General features: G+C 35.1%; 2 protein-coding genes across 13 annotated transcripts in view; one reads left to right on the top strand and one right to left on the bottom strand.

Moving 5' to 3' along the window:
• Positions 1-5537, top strand: part of rbm47 (RNA binding motif protein 47) — a 51422-nt gene extending 45885 nt beyond the window's left edge. For 11 of the 12 annotated variants that reach the window (XM_087236083.1, XM_087236079.1, XM_087236076.1 and 8 more), the window contains one exon: positions 242-5531. In XM_087236083.1, the coding sequence (XP_087092209.1) occupies positions 242-487 (246 nt within the window). In that variant the 3' untranslated portion in view covers positions 488-5531. 12 annotated transcript variants of the gene reach the window in all.
• Positions 5538-12635: 7098 nt separating this feature from the next.
• Positions 12636-23611, bottom strand: part of tyrp1b (tyrosinase-related protein 1b) — a 13186-nt gene continuing 2210 nt past the window's right edge. Inside the window, 7 exon segments of the mRNA NM_001002749.3 lie at positions 12636-13146; positions 17103-17252; positions 17356-17535; positions 17671-17838; positions 20075-20279; positions 21815-22137; positions 23410-23611. The exon segment at positions 23410-23611 is cut by the window's right edge and continues 154 nt beyond it. Of these exon segments, the coding sequence (NP_001002749.1) occupies positions 12947-13146; positions 17103-17252; positions 17356-17535; positions 17671-17838; positions 20075-20279; positions 21815-22137; positions 23410-23611 (1428 nt within the window). The 3' untranslated portion in view covers positions 12636-12946.

The following is a 23611-nucleotide window of genomic DNA, read 5'->3' as shown; positions in this document are numbered from 1 at the left end:
AATGAACAAATCATGCCCAGACAGGACTCATTGTTCTCGAGTCACATAAAAGATTCATTCAAAACGAACAAATCGGTCAACAATGACTCATCACTAATGCAAAAAAGCCTATTTGCAATAGTCTAAATATGCACAGCTCAGGCAAGAGTCACTTTTTATTTGTATAAAAATGTAAACACAACCAAAATCTAAATATTTGTCAACATCACACCAAATTTCCCAATCTCTTTTTATCTCCCAGGGTCGTCCAATAACCCCTGTCTATGCCATGGCTCATAACATCCAGAGGATCCCGGCTGCAGCTGCCAGTCTATATGGAGCCGGATACATGCCTATCGCTGCCCATGCCAACACAGCCACGCTGGCAGCACTGCAGAAGAATGCTGCTGTGGCTGCCGCCTACGGAGGGTACGCTGGGTACATGCCCCAGGCATTCCCTGCAGCCACCTTCCAGATGCCCATTCATGATGTATACCAGACCTACTGACTGAGACACCCGCAGCATCAGTCACAATGACTTACTATTACACGCACCACAGGCCATCAGACATTTACCCCACATCTATGAGGTCTGCTGGTAAGTCGAACCACGCAGAGCGAAACTGACACACTCACAATAAAACTAACACCTTCTGACTCGTGTGAAGCTCCCTGGAAGCCTTTAGATTCCTGCAGAAGTTAAAGCTGGCAGCAGAGACGTAGATGTTCTGCTAAATTTACTCGCATCACCATCAGTCCCCCTGGCCCATGTTTATTAATCCAGACGTATGACCCAGGTCAAAACCACTTTTATTTACTACTGACTAGATAGGTAGACTTCTGCGTGATGTGTTGTGGACTCAAACCCTGCAATGTGACCAGAACTTTACCCATTTTTTACCCTTTAGACCAATGGGAAACAGTCTGTCAGTTCCACATCTTAAAGGAATCGACCAGCTTGCTGATTTTCCAAAGCCATCACACGACTGAATGAATGAACTTTTGTTCTTCTTGTATGTGCGTTTTCATATTTTATCATTCCGCAGAGGTCTTGTTTTTAAGTTGATCACCTGTATGGTGGTGGACTGACTCCGAGTGATATGTTCATATGAAGAATTTCAAACCGTAAGACTTGCAGAAGCACATCTACTGACATATCGCCGTGTTTCCCACACAGACACACACAAACACTCCAGATGAGAATCGTGAGCCAGAGAGGCACAATCTTAATGTCACTCCTCTGCGTTCACCGCCTGAAGAATACTGAAGGAACGGTGTAGAATTTGTGGACGTATTTAACTCGTCTCTGTGCTGTAGTCCATTTACTTTTGTTTTGTGAAGGAAAACAAAATGAACAAAAAGATACTGCTGAGCAGGAACTTCAACAACCACAGAAGTAGAAGACGTAAAGTGTTTCATGAAAATGCTGTGCTTTGAGTTTATAACATATATATATATATATTCTTGTGAAATGTTTTGAAGACGCTGGAATCTTCCGTCCACTGGGTTTCCTGCATGAGAGTTCATCATATGAGCATACTTGCATTTGTTTTTACTCCTTTATTGCTTTTTCCTTTTTATATTAGACTATTTTTTTAAGATTGTGTTCTCTAGTGGGTTTGAAGATTTTTCAGATGCTTTCATCTGAATCATTTTTTTCTTTTTTAAACTGGAAGATAATATAACACTGATATCATTCTCATTCTCATAGGCCAAATAATTGTCCAAGTGAATGCAGAAAAAAAGAGAAAAAGCTTAATTTCACTTAAATATGTTTCGAATAACACTTGTCTCTTGTTAAAAGGATGCCTCACCTAAAATTGAAAGCGCTGCCATCATTTACTTACCAAATATTCTTCTAACAGTGTGATACTTTTTTTTTTCTATGGAACAAATGAGATTATTTTTCATTTGTTTGGCCAAATTTTAATCTTAATCTGATTACCCAAAGTTACCAGCCTACTTGATTTGCTTAGCCAGAACATTTTGGTTGCCAACACTCTTGATCTAGTACGCGAAATGTTTTTTGTACCAACATTTTTGATTTGGTTTCCAAAAACATTTCGGTTTCCAGCTATTTTGGTTTGATTCCCTAAAATGTTTTGGTTACCAGTAATCTTGAATTGGTTAATTGAAACATTTTGGGGAACAACATTCTTAATCTGGTTACCCAAACGTTTTTAGTACTATCAATCTGGATCTGGTTACCCAAAACATTTTGGTAAACAATATTCTTGATGTGGTTAACCAAAACTTTCTGGTAAGCAACAATATTGATGTGGTTGTTACCTAAAATAATTTTGTTACTTTTTATCTTGATTTGGTTATGCAAACTTGTTTGACATGGTTTTCTCAAAACGTTTAGCTTACCATTGAAAAAAGTGCTTTGGTTGCCAACATTTTGATCTATTTAAACTATGTGATTTACTTGATCTAGTCAAAGTATTTTGGGAAACAGCTTTCTTGATGTAATAACCCAAACGTTTTTGTTACCAACATTCTTGATGTGGTCACCCAAAGCCTTTTGGTTACTCACATTTTTGATTCGATTATAAAAACCTTTTTGATTCACAACATAATTGATTGGTTCACCCAAAACATTTTGGGGGCTAATTTTCTTGATCTAGTTACACAAAATGTTTTACATTTCAACATTCTTGATTTGGTTGCCCCAATTTATTTTATTTTTTTACCAGTGTAATCTGATTACCCAAATCTTTTTAGGTACCAACCTACTTGATTTGCTTAACCAGAATGTTTTGGTTGCAAGCCACTTGATCTAGTACGCAAAATGTTTTGTGTACCAACATTTTTGATTTGGTTTCCAAAAACATTTAGGTTTCCAGCTATTTCGATTTGATTCCCCAAAATGTTTTGGTTACCAGCATTCTTGAATTGGTTAATTGAAACATTTTGGGAAACAACATTCTTGATCTGGTTACCCAAACGTTTTTGTTACTATCAATCTTGGTCTGGTTACTTAAAACATTTTGGTAAATAATGTTTTTGATGTGGTTAACCAAAACTCTCTGGTAAGCAACATTATTTATGTTGTTGGACACCCAAAAAAATTTGGTTACTAACATTCTTTATTTGGTTATGTAAACTTGGTTGACATGGTTTACTCAAAACCTTTAGCTTACCAGCATACACGATTTGGTTATAAGAAATGTTTGGTTACTAACATTCTTGATTTGGTTATGCAAACTAGTTTGACATGGTTTACTCAAAGCCTTTTGCTTACCTGCATACATGATTTGGTTATAAGAAATGTTTGGGCTGCCAACATTCTTGATCTATGTAAACAAATGTTTGCGTTTCCAAAAACGTTTTGGTTTCCAGTATTCCTAATTTGGTTTCCCAAAATATTTTGGATACCAGCCTTCTTTATATGGTTAATCAAAGTATTTTGGTAAATTCCAAATGTAGTTACCCAAACGTTTTTGTTACCAACATTCCTGATATGGCTCCCCAAAACATTTTGGTCACGAATATTCTTGATTTGGTCACCTGAAACATTTTGGTTGCCATGTAAATGTTTTACATACCAACATTTTTGATTTGGCTGCCTAAAAATTTCTGATTAATTAAAAAGCACATTCTTGATGTTGTTAACCAAACGTTTTGGCCACTAAAATTCTTGACCTGATTACCCAAAAAATGTTGGTGAGCAACATCCATGAGCTGGTTACTACCAACTTTCTTGTGAGCCACGTTATTAATTATTGATATCTTTAAAAATTCACAATAGACATGCATTTTAATAAGTGACTTTCAAAAAGTTTTTGAATTTTCATTTCTGAATAAAACACCACATTTAGTATGTTTTAAAAGCACAACTTGGACAAAAAATGTTGCTAGGTTGAAAATACAGCATAACTCATGATGCGTAAGTTTTGCTCGCTGGTTGTTTTAACCAACTATGAGTAGCCTTTACTCTTCCAGTCCACTACTGTGATTCCAGCATCTAGTCCTGTGAAGTCTTAGTTGCATCATTAAGAGACCACAAGCTCCCTCGAATCCATTTTTGTGCCATTAATACAAATTACACCTGAAGTACTGTCCCATTTACCGCTGAACCAATTATGTTCACGTTGTTTATTAACGGTCTTGAGTTGCAAGCCTGGAGTTGCAGGATAAAAATCAGGCTAATGATGCGCTACTCCCTCTTCCCCCTCTTCCTAATTCCTCTTATAGATTCATGCAGTCACATCTGACATTTTTGTACTTTGTTTTCCTCTGCATTTTTGTAGATCACACTCCCTTTGGTTTAGCTACTGTACGGTATGTGCTAGTAATAATAATGACTGTTCTGAGGTGCACTTAAACATTTTAGGGGGTTAAAAGTTCTTGTGTGTGTATATGTATGTGTGTAAGCAGGCACTTTGTATTTTTTGGGGTATAAGTACTCCTAGAACTGGATCGAACTGGACCAAACTGAAACCAGGGAGCTCAGAGAACCTGTTAATATCCTCTATGCCTTTTCAATGACTGCTGTATGTCATACCAATGTCCTCCTGAAGACTGCTGTACGTCACCACTATGCCTTCTATAATACTGGTAATGTCACATGTGCCTTTATTCAGACTGCTGTCTGTCGAGTGACCTCTCAAACACTGTTTGTGACACCACAGTGCCTCTTCTGTTCTCTTCTCATTTTTTTCTATGTCTTTTTTTGTGTGTGTATTGCTATACTGTTATATCTATGGGGGCTGTGAGTGTTAGAGTGCTGCTTTCTGTTGTATTATGCTTTCATGTTCTAACAGAGTTGATGTTTTATTAAGTATAGCCTGCTATAGACTGAGTGAAAGTTTTGGGGAAAACTTCATGATATGCAAACAAAGACATAAAGAATGACAATCCATAGTTCACATCAAGTAAGCTAAAGACACATTTTTATCACCATCATCGAAGGCAAAGTCTCTCGATTTTGGTCAAGTCTGTGTGTTTTTTGAGAAAAGTAAACAGTGCCCAGTAGTTTTTCTGTCTCTTATCCAGTCCTTCATTATGAGCGAAGCAGTCAGGATATATTTAATATATATATAAATACAGTACGTTGTTTTTGTGTATGAAGTAAGAGGAAATGCTATAATATATTTTGAAAAGATTTTCCATCTCATTATGTGCTTTTAACAACCTTTTTTTGCCAAAGTGTTTAATGTGTGCATGTAAACTAATGCAAATGTGTGGATATATATAAAAGCGGCTATATGTATGTTTCCAGTGTGGAGTCAATATTAGCCCAAACTGACACATCCTTTGGCAAAATGTGCTTTCTTTTGCAATCATTTCATAAACACTACATGTGTAGCGTTTGTTTTATTCCTTTTTAGACTTGTTTCTTGTTACTAAAAACAAATAAACAAGACAAGGTGACCTCGGCTGAGGACATTTAGATAATGTAGATTGTTGTTGCCAAAATATTCTTATCGCTCCCCCTTTTTTAGACCTGTTTAGAACTGTTTTCTATCTCGCATTTTTTTGTTTTGTTTAAGGCTTTTTGGCATTGTTGTATTTATAGAGGTAGTTTAATAAAGCATTTTCAAAAAGAATAGTAATCTGTTTTTGTCTTTCTTTTATGCTTTCTATCTTGCGCTTCATTCATCAAATTGTTTTGACTAATCTTTTAAATTACTTTTACATGTCATTTTTGCACTTTTGTCGAAAAGATTTTCTAGTTGCTTTTCAATATTCCACTCACATTTATTTTTCTAAATCAATTTTACACTATTAAATAATACATAAAAAATAAATATAATTAATCCACAATTTTTGTTAACTTTTTAGTGTTTCCTAATTTTGAGTGCTGCATTGTAACTGTGTTGGGTTTATTGATATAAATGTCGTAGTTGTAGTATATATTTAGCCTAATGGGAAATTTAAGTGTGATTGGTTATTTTCCTTTTTTCTTTCTTGATCTGACACTGACATTACACAAAATAAATTGTAGATAATAGAAAATTAATAACTGACTTAGCCAACACGAACAATAATTATAATTATTAACAAACTATAATTATTGCTATTTATCTAGGGTCGCCACAGCGGAATTAACCGACAACTTAACCAACATATGTTTTATGCAATGGATGACATTCCAGCTACAACCCAATACTGGGAAACATCCATACACTCACATTCACAAACAGACACTGCGGACAATTTAGCTTACCCAATTCACCTATACCGCGTGTCTTTGGACTTGTGGGGGAAACTGTAGCACCCAGAGTTAGAAGGTTGCTGGGTCAGTTGGATTTTCTGTGGAGTTTGCTTGTTCTCCACCGTGCTCATGTGGGTTTCCTCTGGGTCCTCCGGTTTCCCCCTCAAGTCTAAAAACATGCAGTAAAGGTGAATTGGATAAGGTAAAAATTGTCTGGAGTGTATGTGTGTGAATGAGACACTATGGGTGTTTCCCAGTGATGGGTTGCAGCTGGATGAGCATCCGCAGCGTAAACATTTGCTGGAATAAGTTGGTGGTTCATTCCGCTGTGGTGACCCCAGATTAATAAAGGGACCGAAAAGAAAGCCGAAAAGAAAATGATATATATATATATATATATATATATATATATATATATATATATATATATATATATATATATATATATATATATATATATATATATATATATATATATATATATATACATACAGTTAAAGTCAGAATTATTAGTCCCCCTTAAACTTTTTTTTTATATATATATATATTGCTCAAATGATGCTTAACAGACCAAAGAAATTTTCACAGTATTTCAGATGATATTTTTTCTTCTGGAGAAAGTCTTGTTTGTTTTATTTTGGCTAGAATTAAAGCAGTTTAATAATAATAAAAAATATATATATTTTGAGGTCAAAATTATTAGCCCCTTTAAGCTATACATTTTTCGACTGCCTACAGAACAAACCATCATTATACAATAATTTGCCTAATTACTCTAACCTGCCAAGTTAACCTAATTAACCTACTTAAGCCTTTAAATGTCACTTTATGCTGTATAGAAGTGTCTTGAAAAATATGTGGTCTAATACTATGAATTGTCATCATGGCAAAAATAAAATAAACCAGTAATTAGAGATAAGTTATTAAAACTATTATGTTTAGAAATGTGCTAAAAAACCTAAAAATGAAGAAAAAAACTGTGAAATATCAAATCAATCCAAACTCATGAGACCTGTTCGTCTTCAGGATATAAATTAATATACATTAGGTGACATTTGAGAGCTTTCTCATCCTCCATATTGACAGCAATGACACCGACTCATTCAAAGTCAATACAAATACCAAAAAAAAAAAAAAAACGATCAGAAGCCTATCAGATCAGTAATGGTTCAATTGGAATATTATTAAGGCTTGACTTATTGGGGCAATTTAACCAATAAGAGATAATTGGCTGCTTAGGGCCCCAAGAAATCTGGGGGCCCCAATAAATATCTAGAAGCTTCTACATATAGCAAATTTTCTATGATGAGGGTCTAACAAATAAAATTTTAACATTATAATAACATCAATGCTAATGTGTCCCCCCAGTCCTACTAATGGAGCGTTCCAGCAGTCAAAATCAGGTAAAGATTTAGCTTAATAAACAAAATAATTTGTTTTTTTTAGTTCGTTTTAAAAAAACAAATCATTTAAAATGTAGAGATTGCATTAAGATATGTAGAAATGTTAGAAAAGAAGCGCTATGAGCAAAAGACAACAAATTAAATGAAGTTTCACAAACTAATTTCGAGAGGAGCATGTGATATGATTGACTGCAGCTGGCCACTCATCTACACTCATTAGCTAGCCAATCAGATTGATCCAAACTCACTATAAGTAACCTAGCTAAGAACTACTCCCTTATCTTTGTTTTCCCGAAGAAACCCCCATCCACCCCTTCTCCTCCTTTCCTCTTTTGCCGGGGAGAGCTCTCGAGAACACCTGACTTCGTACTCCCCTCACATGCTCTATGGACCTGGCGGGAGCCCTGGGCTTAACTACCTACGAGCTCAGGGTTCTCTCCCGGGACAGCATGTCAAACCTGCAAACAAGTTGTCAAACAGTATCTAAGTGTGAACTCTTGAAATGAATAAAAATACAAGCATATTAGGATTGTTGGGGCCCAATGGCAATAATTGCTTAAGGATTGCTGGCCTCGACTATACATTTGTGCACAGGCAGCAAAAAAACAACAACAACAACAACAACTTTATACAAAAGTTTATTCTTTTCAATGTCAGAATACGGCACGTGTTCAAGAGTGTCATGTACAGTCGCATTGCTGACATATACCTTGAATGCACCTGTGCTTTGTTTCAAGAGGACATCCGGCGCGGGCATCCGGGTTGTGCGCACCCGGACGCTGAGGAGAAGAATCTGTACAAAAAGTCATTATTTTAGTTTCATTCACCACAAAAGTATTATCATAGATTGGAAATATTCCAATTAAACCACTGAAGGAGTATAATATGTTTTGGGGATGTTTTAGTTGCCTACCTTTTTGGAGTTTGATTTGGGAGCGTTGCCCATGGGGAATGAGGGAGGAGATGGCCTATTTGGCTTTCATCCTAAACATATAATTTTTTCCCCAGAAGATGAACAAAGGTCTTGGGAACGACATGTGGGTGAGTAGTTAATTCATCTCATTAATTAATTATATGTTTAGCTAAGAATGGGTTCGTGATTTAGGCTATCATACTGTGTGCTCTTGAAGATCAGGTACATGTTAGTACAAAACATCACTTGAGGTAGTCTACGGCATGGAACACCCCTGAACTGAAGGATTTAAAAGTAGTTCTTTTTGTACCACAAGAGGGCAGCAGTGCAGAGGATCCAGATGAAGGCTTGAATCTGAGCACGTGTGTTACTGTGATGTGGATCCACCGGACATGTTTTGTTCAATATGCTCATTAAACGCAATGAGGTTCTTCCCTTTTCTATGTCTCAGTAAGTGAGTAAGTAGCTGTGACACACTTGACATGATATGGCTTGCTGAATTGGTCATTTATGCCAATCCGCATAGTGGAAGGCTATAAAAGTTAGCAAGGTCAGTGAAGAGGAAGCATATTTTATTTGTGCGTGTGTGTTTTATTTAGTGTGAAGAGAGATGAATATGATTCATGATTGATTGCCCTTTAAGTATCAGCAGAAAAATCAAATGTTAATAGTTGCCACGGGTAGTTGTCATTTCAGATGTTTTCATTCACATCACATCATGCGTTACAGTTGATATGATCAACTCTAAGTAAAACATTCTCAAATATATGCCTGGAGATTATATCACATTCACAAATGCATTATGGTTATGGATTTATTTTACGGATATACAGTAGTATTGTTATTATTATTTATTAAATTATGTGCGGCGACGCAGTGGCGCAGTAGGTACTGTCGCCTCACAGCAAGAAGATTGCTGGTTCGAGCCTCGGCTGGGTCAGTTGGCGTTTCTGTGTGGAGTTTGCATGTTCTCCCTGCATTCACATGGGCTTCCTCCGGGTGCTCCAGTTCCCCCCCCCCACAGTCCAAAGACATGCAGTACAGGTGAATTGGGTAAGCTAAAATTGTCCGTAGTGTATGAGTGTGTGTGGATGTTTCCCAGAGATGGGTTGTGGCTGGAATGGCATTCGCTGCGTAAAAAACCTGCTAGATAAGTTGGTGGTTCATTCCACTGTGGCGACCCTGGATTACTAAAGGGACTAAGCCGAAAAGAAAATAAATGAATTATGTGCATAAGTTCAGCACTTTTGTTCAGATGGATCATGATAAATTATGACATTATTATGGAATTGCATAAACATGAACTATGTGATAGATTATTTTGAGCGCTATTAGATGTTTGTAATTATTTAAATTATGCACAGAATATGGGTCAAAGATGGGATGTCTCGTTTTGATGTCTGCATCAAAAAAGATTTACCAAAGTGATAAAACCATTTTAAATGCAAGTTTCTACTTTAATGTTTTGAAAAACATTTGTGAATATAAAATATGGGTCATAATTACATATATTATACATGAATGTAAAAATAAAACAACATACTTACATTTTAATGTTCTTATTAAAATATGTAATAGAAAATTAGCTATTTATTGTTTTAGGGTTGCACTGTGGTCCTTAAAGGTGACATGGTGGCTCAGTGGTTAGCACTGTTCCTTCACAGCAAGAAGGTTGCTGGTTGGAGCCCTGGCTGGGTCAGTTGGTGTTTCTGTGTTGAGTTTGCATGTTCTCTCCGTGTTCGCGTGGGTTTCCTTCCGGTGCTCCGGTTTCCCCCACAAGTCCAAAGACATGCGGTATAGGTGAATGGAATAAACTAAATTGGCCGTAGGGTTTGTGTGTGATTGCAAGAGTGTATGGGTGTTTCCCAGTACTAGGTTGTGGCTGGAAGAGCAATTCGTAAAACATATGCTGGAAAAGGTGGTGGTTCATTCCATTGTGGTGATTTATAAAGGGACTAAGCCGTGGGAAATAAGGTTGCAGGGTTTATCGATACTATGGTAGTATCTCGATACTAAGACTCCAAAATACTGGCGGTGCCACTGTAGTTTGTGAACAGTAGTATCATCATCATTAATAGTTTATCTACAATAGATAATGTTGCATGTGGAAAAGTCACTAAAATGCTCACACGTTTGTGCAACAATAGACTATTTTATTTGAATAGTCTGTGGAGCTCTTTGAGGTTGCAAAACTGTAGAATTAGCGCCTTTTATGGCAGCCTATTGCACCTTTTCTAAAACTTCAGTTCGAACGCACATCTAAATCGGCTCATTTCTGTGCCTGTTAATATGATTTAGTAGCTACAACAACATTGACTATCTTCTTAAAAGAACGACTCACAAAGTGAAATTTTGAATTACTTTGGATTGTTACCTGAGAATACTGAAAGAAAAATAGATGAGATCCAAAATAGCAACAGAAAATATTTAAACAATTTTTGACCACTTCATTTGGCCTAATTTTGTGGGGGAAAAATGCTCTTTTGTAACAAATTTCATTCGATGTAATTTGTATCTTTATTTAAATGTGTTTTTTGTTATGAGGTGCAAATAATACTTTTTTAAGTGAATCATGAATTAAATTCAAGTAGGCCTATTCTAACATAAAATATAATATTTCTGGCAATTTTCTTTATAATTTGAGTTATGAATTGCAGTATTGCAATATTACTTATCTGGTAGAGTATTTTAAGATTAACTAATGGTATCGCGGCAAACCTAGTAGAAAAATGAATGAATGACTGTAGTCCTTAAATCTTTTAATATTTATCATTACTAGGGATGTAACGATTCACAGTGAGTTGGTTGGAAACCGACTCAAATATGTGACGATTCAAATCAGTAGAAATGTTGAACAAATGACGATACATTTTTTGAACAGAGCACATCATTGACAAACAAGAGGTGGGGCGGCAGAGTAAAATGACATCGATGAAGTGTGCCAGAAAAACACAAACTATGTAAAAATACTGCAAAAAGACGTTTACTTTCACTATTAGAACAACGAATATGATGCACATAAACCATTAGCATGCTGAAGTCTGTGACAGTCACAGACTTCTGTATGCAAAAAACTATTATTAAGACCAACCACTTGGACTGGATGATTTGCAGCGCCACCTGCTCCAACGAGTAGAGATGTGAAGATGTTTTTGCAAATGAAAGAGAACGTTGTTCTGTTACAAAAGCAGGTATTAGATTATTTTCCTCTTCTGCTTTTCGATTTAGTTTATGCATATTTTATTAATTTGCTTATTATTATTGAGTATTTAAAAAAGTTTAAGATTATCTTTTCTTAAGTGGATCACACTGATACTTATGCTAAATTATTATACAAGTAATATTAATTATTCATCTTCATGATCATGTTAAACTCCTGTCTCTGTCATACTATATGATCAGTCATTTTGTAATCAGTATTTTATGCCAGTTGCCAGTCCCCTGGAACAGAGAGCCTGTTGACTACCTCTGTACACACTGCTGTCTGGTTTGGGAAAGGCTTACCTCTCCACACCAGCCATCTCGGTCCCCAGTGAATAAGTTTTTTCCATCAGCAGGGGACATTGTAAAGGTGCAAAGAGCTCAGCTTATGCCAGAAAACAGAGATATGTTGATATTTTCTTTTAAATATGTAAAATCCCAGCACAGTCACAGATTTAGTTTGTTTATATTAATGAGTCTTTAGTTTGTATTATTATTTATTTATTTATATGAATTTGTTTTTAAAATAGCAGTTTAGTTATCATAAAATATATTATTTTGCAAAAAATGTGCAGCATTTAAGAAAAAAATGAAAGGGTTCTTTACCTTAAATTTGTTTCAAATAATTTAGTTAAATAATTGTGACTAAATCGTGAGATTAGTATCATGAATCTTATCGAATCGTGAGTCAGGTGAATTGTTACACCCCTAGTCATTATGTTATTCTTATTCTAAATATGCCTAATTTTTTTTTACATTTTGTATTCTTATTGTATTATTAGATTTTAAATTTTAGTCTTCTTTAAAAACTGTAAAATGTTTAATAGTTCATTACATTTTTTTACATTTTAATCTGTGACTCATTTATAAATAATTTTTTTTAAATCCAAATTCAAATATACACATTTTTTTTGCATTTTATTTAATAATATTCATGCACAGTGACTCTGCTGTAAAAAAAAAATACACAACATGAAACTTGAATTTAAAACTTTTTATATCAGAGTAATATAAAATATCTCACACTGTACAATAACTTTGTCATGTGTTCATAGGGCATTCATAAGCAGTGCATAACCTCATGACGACACATTAAATATATTTTAAAAGCTCACTCACATGGCTGTATTCTCAATGTCTCGCTGGACATGAAAGACAATAAACAGCCATAAAAGAAGCCCCCCGTGTTCACAAACCTTTTACATTGCTTTTGAATGCTAGTAATTGATCATTCAGTGTGGATGTGCAGTGCAATAATAAATCGGTTGAAGAAGTGTATCAGTGGCTTAGTCACACCACAGACTGTGAAGCGTGGCGCTCGTCCTCTGAGTAGCGCCTGAACTGTTCCCCAAGCAGCGGCTCCAGGCCTTCAGCCGAGCGGTAGGAGCGAGCCCGGACTGCACACCCAATCACTCCACCCACCACCGCTACAACCAGCACCACTGCAACTATAGCGATAGTGATGATCTCAGAAATAGTGTATGCCCGAGCTGCAGAGGGAAAAAGATGGAGATTTGTTTAGATGTAGCACAGCACAAATGCGAGGAACACTTTGAAATTTTACAGCAAAATTCTGGCAGCCTCAACTGCTCCATTAAAGTGTACTTTAACCTCCAGACCAGTAGGTGGCAGAAATCTTATTTTCTTAATGGTCAAAAATGGACCCTTTTTACATTTTTGTGATTCTCAATAGCAGAACACATAGAGTGGAGGAACTATGACATCACCTTGTAGGCCAGTCGGCTAGTAGCATAAAACTGGTTCCCTCGATAAAATCCTTATATGATTTTCCCATAGACCTTTCAAGAATTCCAAATAATAAGCTTTGTGTGTAAACACAGTTCATTACATGTACACGTTTTGTCCAACCGGATAATCCTCAAACGATAATATAACTTTTATCACTTTTGGGTCCTAAATGCAAACACAAGAACTAAAAAGCTAACATTAGGCTATAAACGGACTACACAGACTTCAGGGCGCTGGCTTGTTACTTCACCACTCTCCTGCTACCTACAACCTTTTAAGCTTATTTTAAGAAATATGGTTCATGACAAAAATTTACTCTCTCGAGTTATTATATTATAATCCAGGCTATATTTTTACTAATTCATTCACACATTTGCATTACTGAGAGCAGGGATCAGGCTGCAGTATCTTCATAAAATAGCTTTATTAAAGTAAATGATCAACAAATTAATCTGTCTTGACGGTCTCTAGTGAAAACATTATCTACACACTATATTAATGCCCAATTATAAAAATACTACAAACTGTAAATCTTTAACCAAACAGCAGACATATTAAAATGCCTGAAGCAAGCTGTAAAATTTACAGTGAACTATGCGTTCTAGACAGTTCAGCTCGATTATGTATAATGTCTCCGACATCGCCTGTAGTCCCATTTAGCTACTTGATAGCAACCGTCTTTTAAAAGAAACGCTTCCGATTAAAAAATAAAATAAAAAATGGGATTTAACTGATATGGTTTTTGTTGTAGAATAAAACGTGAAATTATCTTGAGTTTGTGGTAACCTCAAAGCTTATTTTAGTGATTTAACAGAAATCCCATTCAAAAAACCCATTGACTTTGGGATAAGGGAACTGGATCTGCTAAAATGCAAACTCGCTTTTGGGTTTTTGCATTCAAATTGATGTCATAATTCCTTCACTGCATAGTTGGGTAAACCTAGAGCGCAATGAATGGGAGTGTACAACAAATATTTAAAAACAATTTAAATATTAAAAACTATAAGAATTTAAGATGCTGATGACCAGTTACATGCGTGAAAAGGGTCCATCCTATTAGTGGTGGCCTAAATGATGAACTATCCAATGTACTGTACTTATACACTGTGCATTATGCACTCAATTGTCTAATGCATATGAACTTCATGAGGTCATTTTTTCATTCATCATCTATGATGACCAAAAGATCTCAAACATGCTGCAATAAAAAAAAAACATTCAAATAGAAAACAAAAAAACATTGAGAAATAGATTAGAGTCAGTGGTGTTGTCAAGGTGTTGAGTCCAGCAAGGTGTTTCTTTTGTTTAATTTAACATTCTGGTCGAACAGTTTCTTGTTGTTTGTATATTTTTAACCCTGATAATCTGACAAAATGCACATTTAACGTTTAGTGAACTTCTAACTCTAGACAGGAATCATTGAGGTTCGTCACTTTTTAGTGTCCCCCACACGTTTCCATTGTGTTGTGCATAGGCATGGGACGATAACCCTTTTCAAGATATAAAATGGTTGGAAAGTCAAGGTTTTAAAGCTGCCAAAATTTTCTGTAATGTTGTTTCTATGGTATGTGTAAGATTTTTATTTACATTTTTTTGTTAGTTTTTTTTTAGGACAACTGTATCTTCAGCAGAAAAAAATATCCAAAGATACCATTTTGAATTGTAAAGAAATCTTGTGTTTTTTTAAACTAATGAAGACAGCAGAAGCCAATGATTCATTTGAATCGATCAGCCTGACATGTTTACTGCTCCAAAATATTATAAATGTTTCAAAAAATAAAATATTGTTTTCAAAGGGGAAAATTTTTTTTATCTAGACATTTTAAAAGAACATATTTTAGAGCAGTAATCACAATGCCGTGATACAGTGAAACCGTGCCTACCTGCATTATTTGCAGTGAGTTTCTGCATTTGCATGTGTTGCGAGAATTTGAGTGCATGTGTGTTGCCATTGCTAAACTGAGGATGTTTTCTCATTATGTTTTGGAGTCTGAAACTCTACTCCTTTACTATATAATACAGCTGTTGAAACAAAACCTTTTTTAAAATGAAATTTAAATAACTTTTTTAAAATAGTTTGTCCATATTTGTCACAACATTTGGTTCAAACAATCCATAATTCTTAATAGAATTCACAACTGACTGTTGCAAACAAATTTAAGAACAGTAAAACTCAATGTTTTTTTCAAAAATGGCAATACCTAAAAATTTGAAAATACTATGGTGATTTAAAGTAAATCCTAAAGTGTTTTTGAACCAAATAGTATATAATAATGTTTATTATACTGTATATGTTATAGTATTTACAACACTTGTGAATGGATGCTACAGCATACTGTAGTATTACTGATCTTTTAAACTGTAATAAATAGTTTAGTATAATTTAATATACTTTTACTACAGTAAACTGTGGTGTAACATCAAATACCCAATTGATGCAGAAAACTTAGCACTGTATTTAGGTTGTTGTATCACCACTTCAACTATAAAACTACCACAGCAGATTATACATTTTTTTGTTTGTTGCTGTAGTAGGTTCAAAAACGTAGTATTTACTCTGTTACTATAGTATTTTTTTGTGTAGCTATACCTTTTAATAGATGAGAATGTGTTGGTTGAAATCACCATCACAGGATTTTAAACCAACTTTATAATGCTTTCAACCTCTAGTGTGTTACTTTTAGCAAAATCCTCTGCTGATGTGTATTACAGATAAACATATTTGTACAGGCATATAACTATAGCTACAGACAAACACTGAACTTGCTTTTACAGGCTGGCTTTTAAATTTGCATATGTATAGCAGACAGCCTATAAAAACAGTCAATACTGAGGGATCTGTATAGCATTGATATTTCCTTTTACTTTTAAATAAAGATTAGAAAATGTCATTATGTTGCCGGCTGAAGTTCACTTTATGGCCACGTGTGTTGCTAACAATAGTTTATGAATTCTAACTGATTATTCAAATAAGTTTTGACATTACATTGAATTTTTCCAAACCCATTAAGTAAAATCAGTGGTTTCCTAGGTGGTCGCATGAAAGGGGGTCGCTTGGTGATTTCCAAAAAACAAATACATTTTATCAAGCTAGTAGATCTATCACGTTCTATCCATAACTAACAAAAGAAAAAATAATTAATTAATAGTTAGATTACATAAAAAAACTGAGACAAAAATCCATCAGCCTTTCAAATTATTTCCCATTGGATTGCGTCCCGTGGGATGATTACGTTTAATTAATGACAGAGAAATAGCTTCAGTTGCTGTTGATGGATTTTATGCCACCAAATGAAACTTTTCTTTGTTGGTGAGTATAATAACACATTAATAAATTACTTAAAGATATATATGGTTATTAGACTGTTGCATTTTTGTGTTGTCAATATTCTCATGCTTATATAGGCCTATTGTATGTGCCATTATGTGTAACGTTTGTTTGTTTAAAACCACCTCTGATCATAATGAGGATTGCAAGTCATTATTGGAACTGTATTTTGGTGGTAGCGGGCTTAGATATTTGGGAACCCCTGAATTAAATGATGTACTTTTCTGTTGCACAGGGTAAAAAATTAAAGTAAAATGTTAACAGAGGATGACAATACATTTTTGCCTCATTTGCCTTCAAAAGAAATGTGTTCACAAGGTGTAAGGCTTTATTAGAAATTATACGTGTTTGCAATCAGCCGTCACTCACTTGGCCACTGAACCTCATAGGTGTATCCCAGGTTGTCGGGGGCACTGACAAACATTTCAGCGTTTCTGATTGGTGGCCAGAAGGGAACCATGTTGAACTCTCTGTTGTGCCCAATAGGAGCGTTTTCCTCAGGATAAGCCAGTGTCCCTGCTGGATAAACACAGAGAACACCGGATAAGATACAGACGAATGAAACTCTTTGGTTTTTTTGTACGTATATAAATGTGTGTGTGTGTCTGTGTCTGTGTTTTACCAGCGGTGTGCCTCTGAAGCCATTCATCAAAGATGGCATCAGTGAACGTGTGGAGCAGGACGAAGATGGGGTCGTTTGGTGACAGGTGAGTCTGACCACCTGTGCCATTGAGAAACAAATGAGCCAGGTTGTGCAGACTCCTCACTACTGGGTCATAGTTACCCTGGGGAGCGCTGTAACCTGGTGACACCACAGAAAACCAATTAAAAGTTGAAAAAACTCCTGCAAAATTTGTCTGCAGGTGGTTGGCTGGCAAGCAGGCCCTTTTATCTTTTGCCTCAAATGTATTGTTTAATGAAGTAGTGTTTGTTTTACCCTCAATAGTGTTCCTGAAGCTCTGAGAGGACGTGGAGTAATACGGTGGTGTGTCGAAGGTGTTGAGCTCTAGACAGTCGATGACATCCTGTGGTTCTGGTAATCTTTGAACCATTGGACGGGCCACGTTACCAGCAGGGTTTCTCCTGATTGGACTGGATTCTGTGTCTAAAAACATACAACAGACAAGGTAAATTTGGATTTTTACGATTCATAATTACATTTTAATTGTTAAAATATAATTAATTAACGGGTGGCTCAGTGGTTAGCACTGTCGCCTCACAGTAAGAAGGCCGCTGGTTCAAGTCCCCGCTGGGTCAGTTGGCATTTCTGTGTGGAGTTTGCATTAGAGCTGTGGGATTAATCGAATGGCAATCGCGATTTGAAATGTTGTGATTAGCCAATCACTAGAGGCTGCAATATGAAAAATGCATTATTTAATTTCTCCTGCCCAGAGCAAATACCTGACTGCCGTCTGTGTGTAAAAGTCTTACTAGCCAGTTGAGTGAGGACACATTAGTTCTGCCCAATTAGAATTGCACAACCGGACAAAGTGGAACACCCACAATAAAAAACAAACAGGAAAGTGAGGACGAGAGGGATGATGGCTTCTGCCTCGTCAGAAAAAGTAACAGATTAATTAACATCAAAGAAAAAATGCATGCTGGTAATATGGGAATATTTTAGTCTTAAAATCACAGACATCGAACAAAAACAGGTCATTTGTAAGAGCTTTTGCAGAACTGTTGCCACATCACGAGGAAATACAACAACCAGCACCTACAACAACCAGAGACGGCCATATGAAGAGTGTCTTGCAAAAAAGTCTACTGGTATAGCCAATGACACTCAATCTACTAATGGTGGAGTAGGTTAATATGTTGTTCAGTTAGAATCCACTATACATATTATTGAGCTGAATCTTGACTCTAAAGTTAAATCGCAATCGCAATATGCATCAGAAAACATATAATTAGATATTGTCCCCAAATCACACAGCCCTTGTTTGCATGTTCTCCCTGTGTTGGTGTGATTTCCTCTGGGTGCTCCGGTTTCCCCACAGTCCAAAGATATGTGTTATAGGTGAATTGGAGAAACTAAATTGGCCGTAGTGTATGAGTGTGTATGAATGTGAGAGAGGTATGGGTGTTTCCCAGTACTGGGTTGCGGTTGGAAGGGCTTCCACTGCGTAAAAAATATGCCAGAATAGTTGGCAGTTCATTCCGCTGTGGTGACCCCTGATAAATAATGAATTCAGCCGAAGTAAAATGAAAGAATGAATGAATGAATTAATAGTTAAATGTATAAATAATTGCAATAGTTATTAAATAAATTAAAGAAAAAATTAAAGAAAAAATATAAAAGATATTAAAGGTAACAAGGTAATAAAGGTTCAATAAAAAACATAAATATAAATTAGATTGAAATTATTTTAATAATAAAAATAATACATTTATTTATTAAATGTTTTAAATAAACAGATAATCCAAAGTATAAAATTCAACAACAACAATAAAAAATGAATGAATATTAATTAAAAGTTTTCTAGTTTCTAATTTCATACCCTTAAAATATACTGTGTGATTTTTTAACATAGCAGTTTCGGTCTTTAATCAATAAACAATGTATAGTGCATGCTTTTTAGAGTTTAGGATGGTCAGATTAGTGAGTCCAAACACAAAAAACAAAAAAATCTAAATAACATGAAGTTAATAAAATAATAAAATATGGAGTGACAAATAAAATAAATGAATGAGTGATGCTTTTAAACCATCATGATTGTGTATCAGTGTCAGAAAGTCTTTTAAAACATCGAATAACCTTTTAAAACAACATGTGTTCAGTTTGTAAAATGTCATGCGGCACGACTCATCAAAAACCTTTTAAATAATTGTTTTAAATAATACTTTTGGAAAGTAGTATAAAGGTTTTCCAAAACTTTTATAGCACAAAACATCCCCACGCATTTCAAATTAGATTTCTTTTTTTATCACTTGTCTTTGACCCTTGAGCCCAATCTCCTAATGATACTTCATTAAAAAAAGCATCATAAGATTGAACATTACACTATTTGGTTTGTCTGCAATCGTGAGTCACATTCTTGCAAATACAATCACATGATCCTAATGGTTTTGCCCATATAAGGTTTGATCATTCTTCTGAGCTCTCCAAATGCCTCAAAGGATTAGTTCAAACAGCATGTGAGCAGTCTTAGGTTTTGTGTGTGTGTGCGTGTGTGTGTGCGGTACTGTTGCAGATGGTCTCCGATGTCTCACACTCCCCCACACTCTCACAGATCTCCCACCAGGGAAAGGACACAGAATTAGCCGTGTTTCTGCGGCGTTCTCTGTATATGTGTGTTTGTGTGATGTATAGAGTGTGTGTGTATGTGTGTGTGTCGTACTGTTGCAGATGGTGCCCAGTGTCTCATACTCCTCCACACTCTCACAGATGACTCTCCACTGAGAGAACACAGAGTTGGAGCTGATGCCGTTGGTGTCGAAGCTGCTTCTGGCTCCTATCAGGTCATCGGTGCAAATATCACACTCGCTGCCTCCAATAGCAAAGTTCCAGTACGGCAGGGCAAACGACGGGTCGCCAAGCATGTCCTGCACACACACACACACACACACACACACACACACACACACACACACACACACACACGTTTTTTCAACATGTCCCATTAGCTGATCCCTCCGTCAAAGGGGAATAGTTGGTATTTCTGCTCACTGCACAAGATAATAAGACGTCAAATTGATTTTTCTGGATTAAGTAAAAACTCAAGACAAACTTTAGAGAGTTATGCTGTTTAAGAGAGGGAAAATGTATATATATGAGGTATAAACATTTAAATATTCAGAAAATACATCCTGAGTTAAATTAAGACTATGTAATACTTGTATATATTTTTACTTATATAAGTAGTTAACTTTAACATACAGATTTTATATTAAAAAAAACCTTTAGAATAGCTTATTTCAGAGGATACTAATGTAAGACACAAATACTAATAAAAAATGTAAAAAGGAATACTTAGAAATACTGTAATGATATAAGAATATTACTATAAATTATTATATTCATGTTTTACAATAATATCATTACTTATTGAATTAATTAATTCATTTATTTTCTGTTCGGCTTAGACACTTTATTAATCAGGAGGCGCCACAGCAGAATGAACCACCAACTTTACTTCAAATAGTAATGTTTTTAAAAATAATATTAATAAATTTATATATAAATTATGGCGATTCGTTCTGTTAAGGTGGCCCCTGATAAATCAGGGACTGAGCCAAAAGAAAATGAATGTATTAATGAATATATAAATTATATATAACTCAATTATATGTAACTACATATACATTATATTTATACAATTATTTATAAAATTAAAGTGGCACATTCTATTTTTCACTAAATGAGAATCTATAATGACATAATATGCATAAATTATGAGATAATTATCGCAATTATGAAATAAACAATCTATAAAAATAATCTAGAATAAGTCAAAACTTTACCTTAAAATGATGACTTGGTATGGTATAAATTCAACATTTAATGTCATTATTTTTGTTTAATTATTTGTATGATTTGCCAAGTTACACTATGACATTTAATTTGGCTAAAAAATTAGCCATCATTTGCTCAAGTCTTTTCAAATAAATTTGCTTTACTTTTTTATTTTGAATACAAGCTGTAAAAAGAAAATCAAAACATCATAAAAGTAGCCTATACTGGTCACCCTATTCCAAATCGATCATGTCACATTATAATTTATCTATCGATAATCATAACAAATAGTTTGCACCTGATAAACCAGTTAAAAATAAATTAACCAAATGAAATAAAGCCTATGTATTTCTTCAGAAAATGCATACAGTACATACATGTACAAATATGTCACGATAAGTCACATAAACTACTTTTATACTTTAATTTTTTTTTTTAATTTGTAGTTTGAAAACTCAAGTCCCTGTTTATTTCACTTGTATGTAAAGTAGTGACTTCTTTCATTCTTCAAAATATCTCCTTTTGTGTTTCATGGAAATAGAAAATGAAATGACAATATCTTATTAACTATATTTTGAGTTTATATTTCCTGCTGTATAGTGACCATTATCTAAATCTGGATCACCTGCATGTCTCTCTCCAGTTGCAGAAGGTGGTACCGATGCCAAGTGACAAATCCTGGGCCTTCATGAGAGAAATCAACACCCCCGAAGCTCTGCTGGCCTGGACCCATGTAAGTCTTGCTGACCGAATAGTAATGGGTCCAGACGAAGTAATTATAGATGGTGATGTTCTCAACTTGAACACTTGCTCCATCAGGGCTCAAAATCTCCTGAAAGCGGCGGGTGCAAATCACCAGGTCAGGATGAACAGTTCTTTTAGCCTGGTCCAGAGCATTCACAAAGGCTCTTTTCTCATCGGCAGACATCTGCATGATGTTACGGCGCACTGACAACACAAACACACACAGGTGAGGAGGAAGACTGTAAAAGGTATATGGAATAGCTGATGATGGGCTATTGGATTCATTAAAAATACTGCACACTTTATTCAGTGGTACACCATTAGACCTCAGGTTTTAGTATTGAACTGTTGAATGCTTAATTCTGATTGGCTGGTGAACATTCTAAGGTGCGCAATTGATGGAAATACTCAACTAAAATCTTAACTGCATTACAGTTCTAAATCAGTACTATATAAGTTGATTTTTGTTCTCTGAAATTACTATACAGCCTACAAAAGCCAAAAATTTGATAGAAAAACTACAAAGACACAAAAATGCGCTCTGTCTCTCTCTAATAACTAAAATAACAATACATTGTTGTTCTTTCAGTGAAACTGTTTCATTTAGGCATGAGGAAGCACTGCCAATTTGTTTTTGTGTCTAAACATTTGTGCAGAAAAAGTACTTAACCCATGATGCAGCAAAGAAAATTAAAGCAATCAGAGTTGGAGCAAATGTAATTTTTTTTATACTTAAATATGCAATATACAACTATTTATACATTTGAAAATATATTGTTTGATATTCTATAAGTTCTATACTTAAACATTTTCATTTGATTTTAAATCGCAATGATTTATGGGGTCATAGTACTTTCCCGCATTAAAAATTTTTTTTTTTTACACAATTTGATTTGTTTTTTGTAATTTTGTCAAATTTTTCTTTAATTGTTTGCTTTAAAGTTTGTAATATAGTGATTGTCCTTGTTGTATATTATCTAGTTTTATGATATAACGCTTGACAACAACCTTTTAAAAATCCCTATGAGATAAAATATTTAAAGAAATACTTCTAGAGATCTCAATCTCAATTGTACACCGTAGCATACTTCAACCAATCACAATCATATATTCAACACCACATACTGTATGTACTTTAAAAACCTAAAAGAATGAACGAGTTTTCAGTAATAAATCAGGTTGAAAAACTTTTTTAGGTGTGGAATTAGTATAATATTTCACTTTTACAGTGCATTTACGGTCTGTATCTACGCTGTAAAAAATTATATGATCAATTAGTACTGACTTATTAACTTATTAAAGTTAATCATGTTCTACTCTAACTTAATTTTATTAATTTTAAGTTACACAAGCGGTTTTAAGTCAGTTTAACCTAATATAAGTTCAATGGACTCGTAAGGTAATTTGATTCAGCTTAAAAATGAAAGCAACCAGCACTTTTTTACAGTGTATGATTGTGTAGATGTTTATCCTCACCCACGGTGATTCTCTGATCACAGTTCGGCCCGGTCAGACCATGTCGGCATCGGCCACAGTTGAACCCAGTGAAGTTTCCGTTGCATTGGCAGGTTCTGTTGAAGAAGCGAAGCGGCCATCTCTCTCTGTCGTCCCGGCCGTCGTGAGGATACTGAGGGCCGTGTGGGCGCCTGTCAGCAGTAATTGACACACACTGACCTCT

Source organism: Danio rerio, chromosome 1, assembly GCF_052040795.2.
Source record: "Danio rerio strain M-AB ecotype USA chromosome 1, GRCz13ab, whole genome shotgun sequence".
In the NCBI taxonomy this organism is placed as follows: Eukaryota; Metazoa; Chordata; class Actinopteri; order Cypriniformes; family Danionidae; genus Danio; species Danio rerio.
The sequence above is the reverse complement of the archived record's forward strand: the minus strand, read 5'-3'. Positions and strand labels throughout refer to the sequence as shown.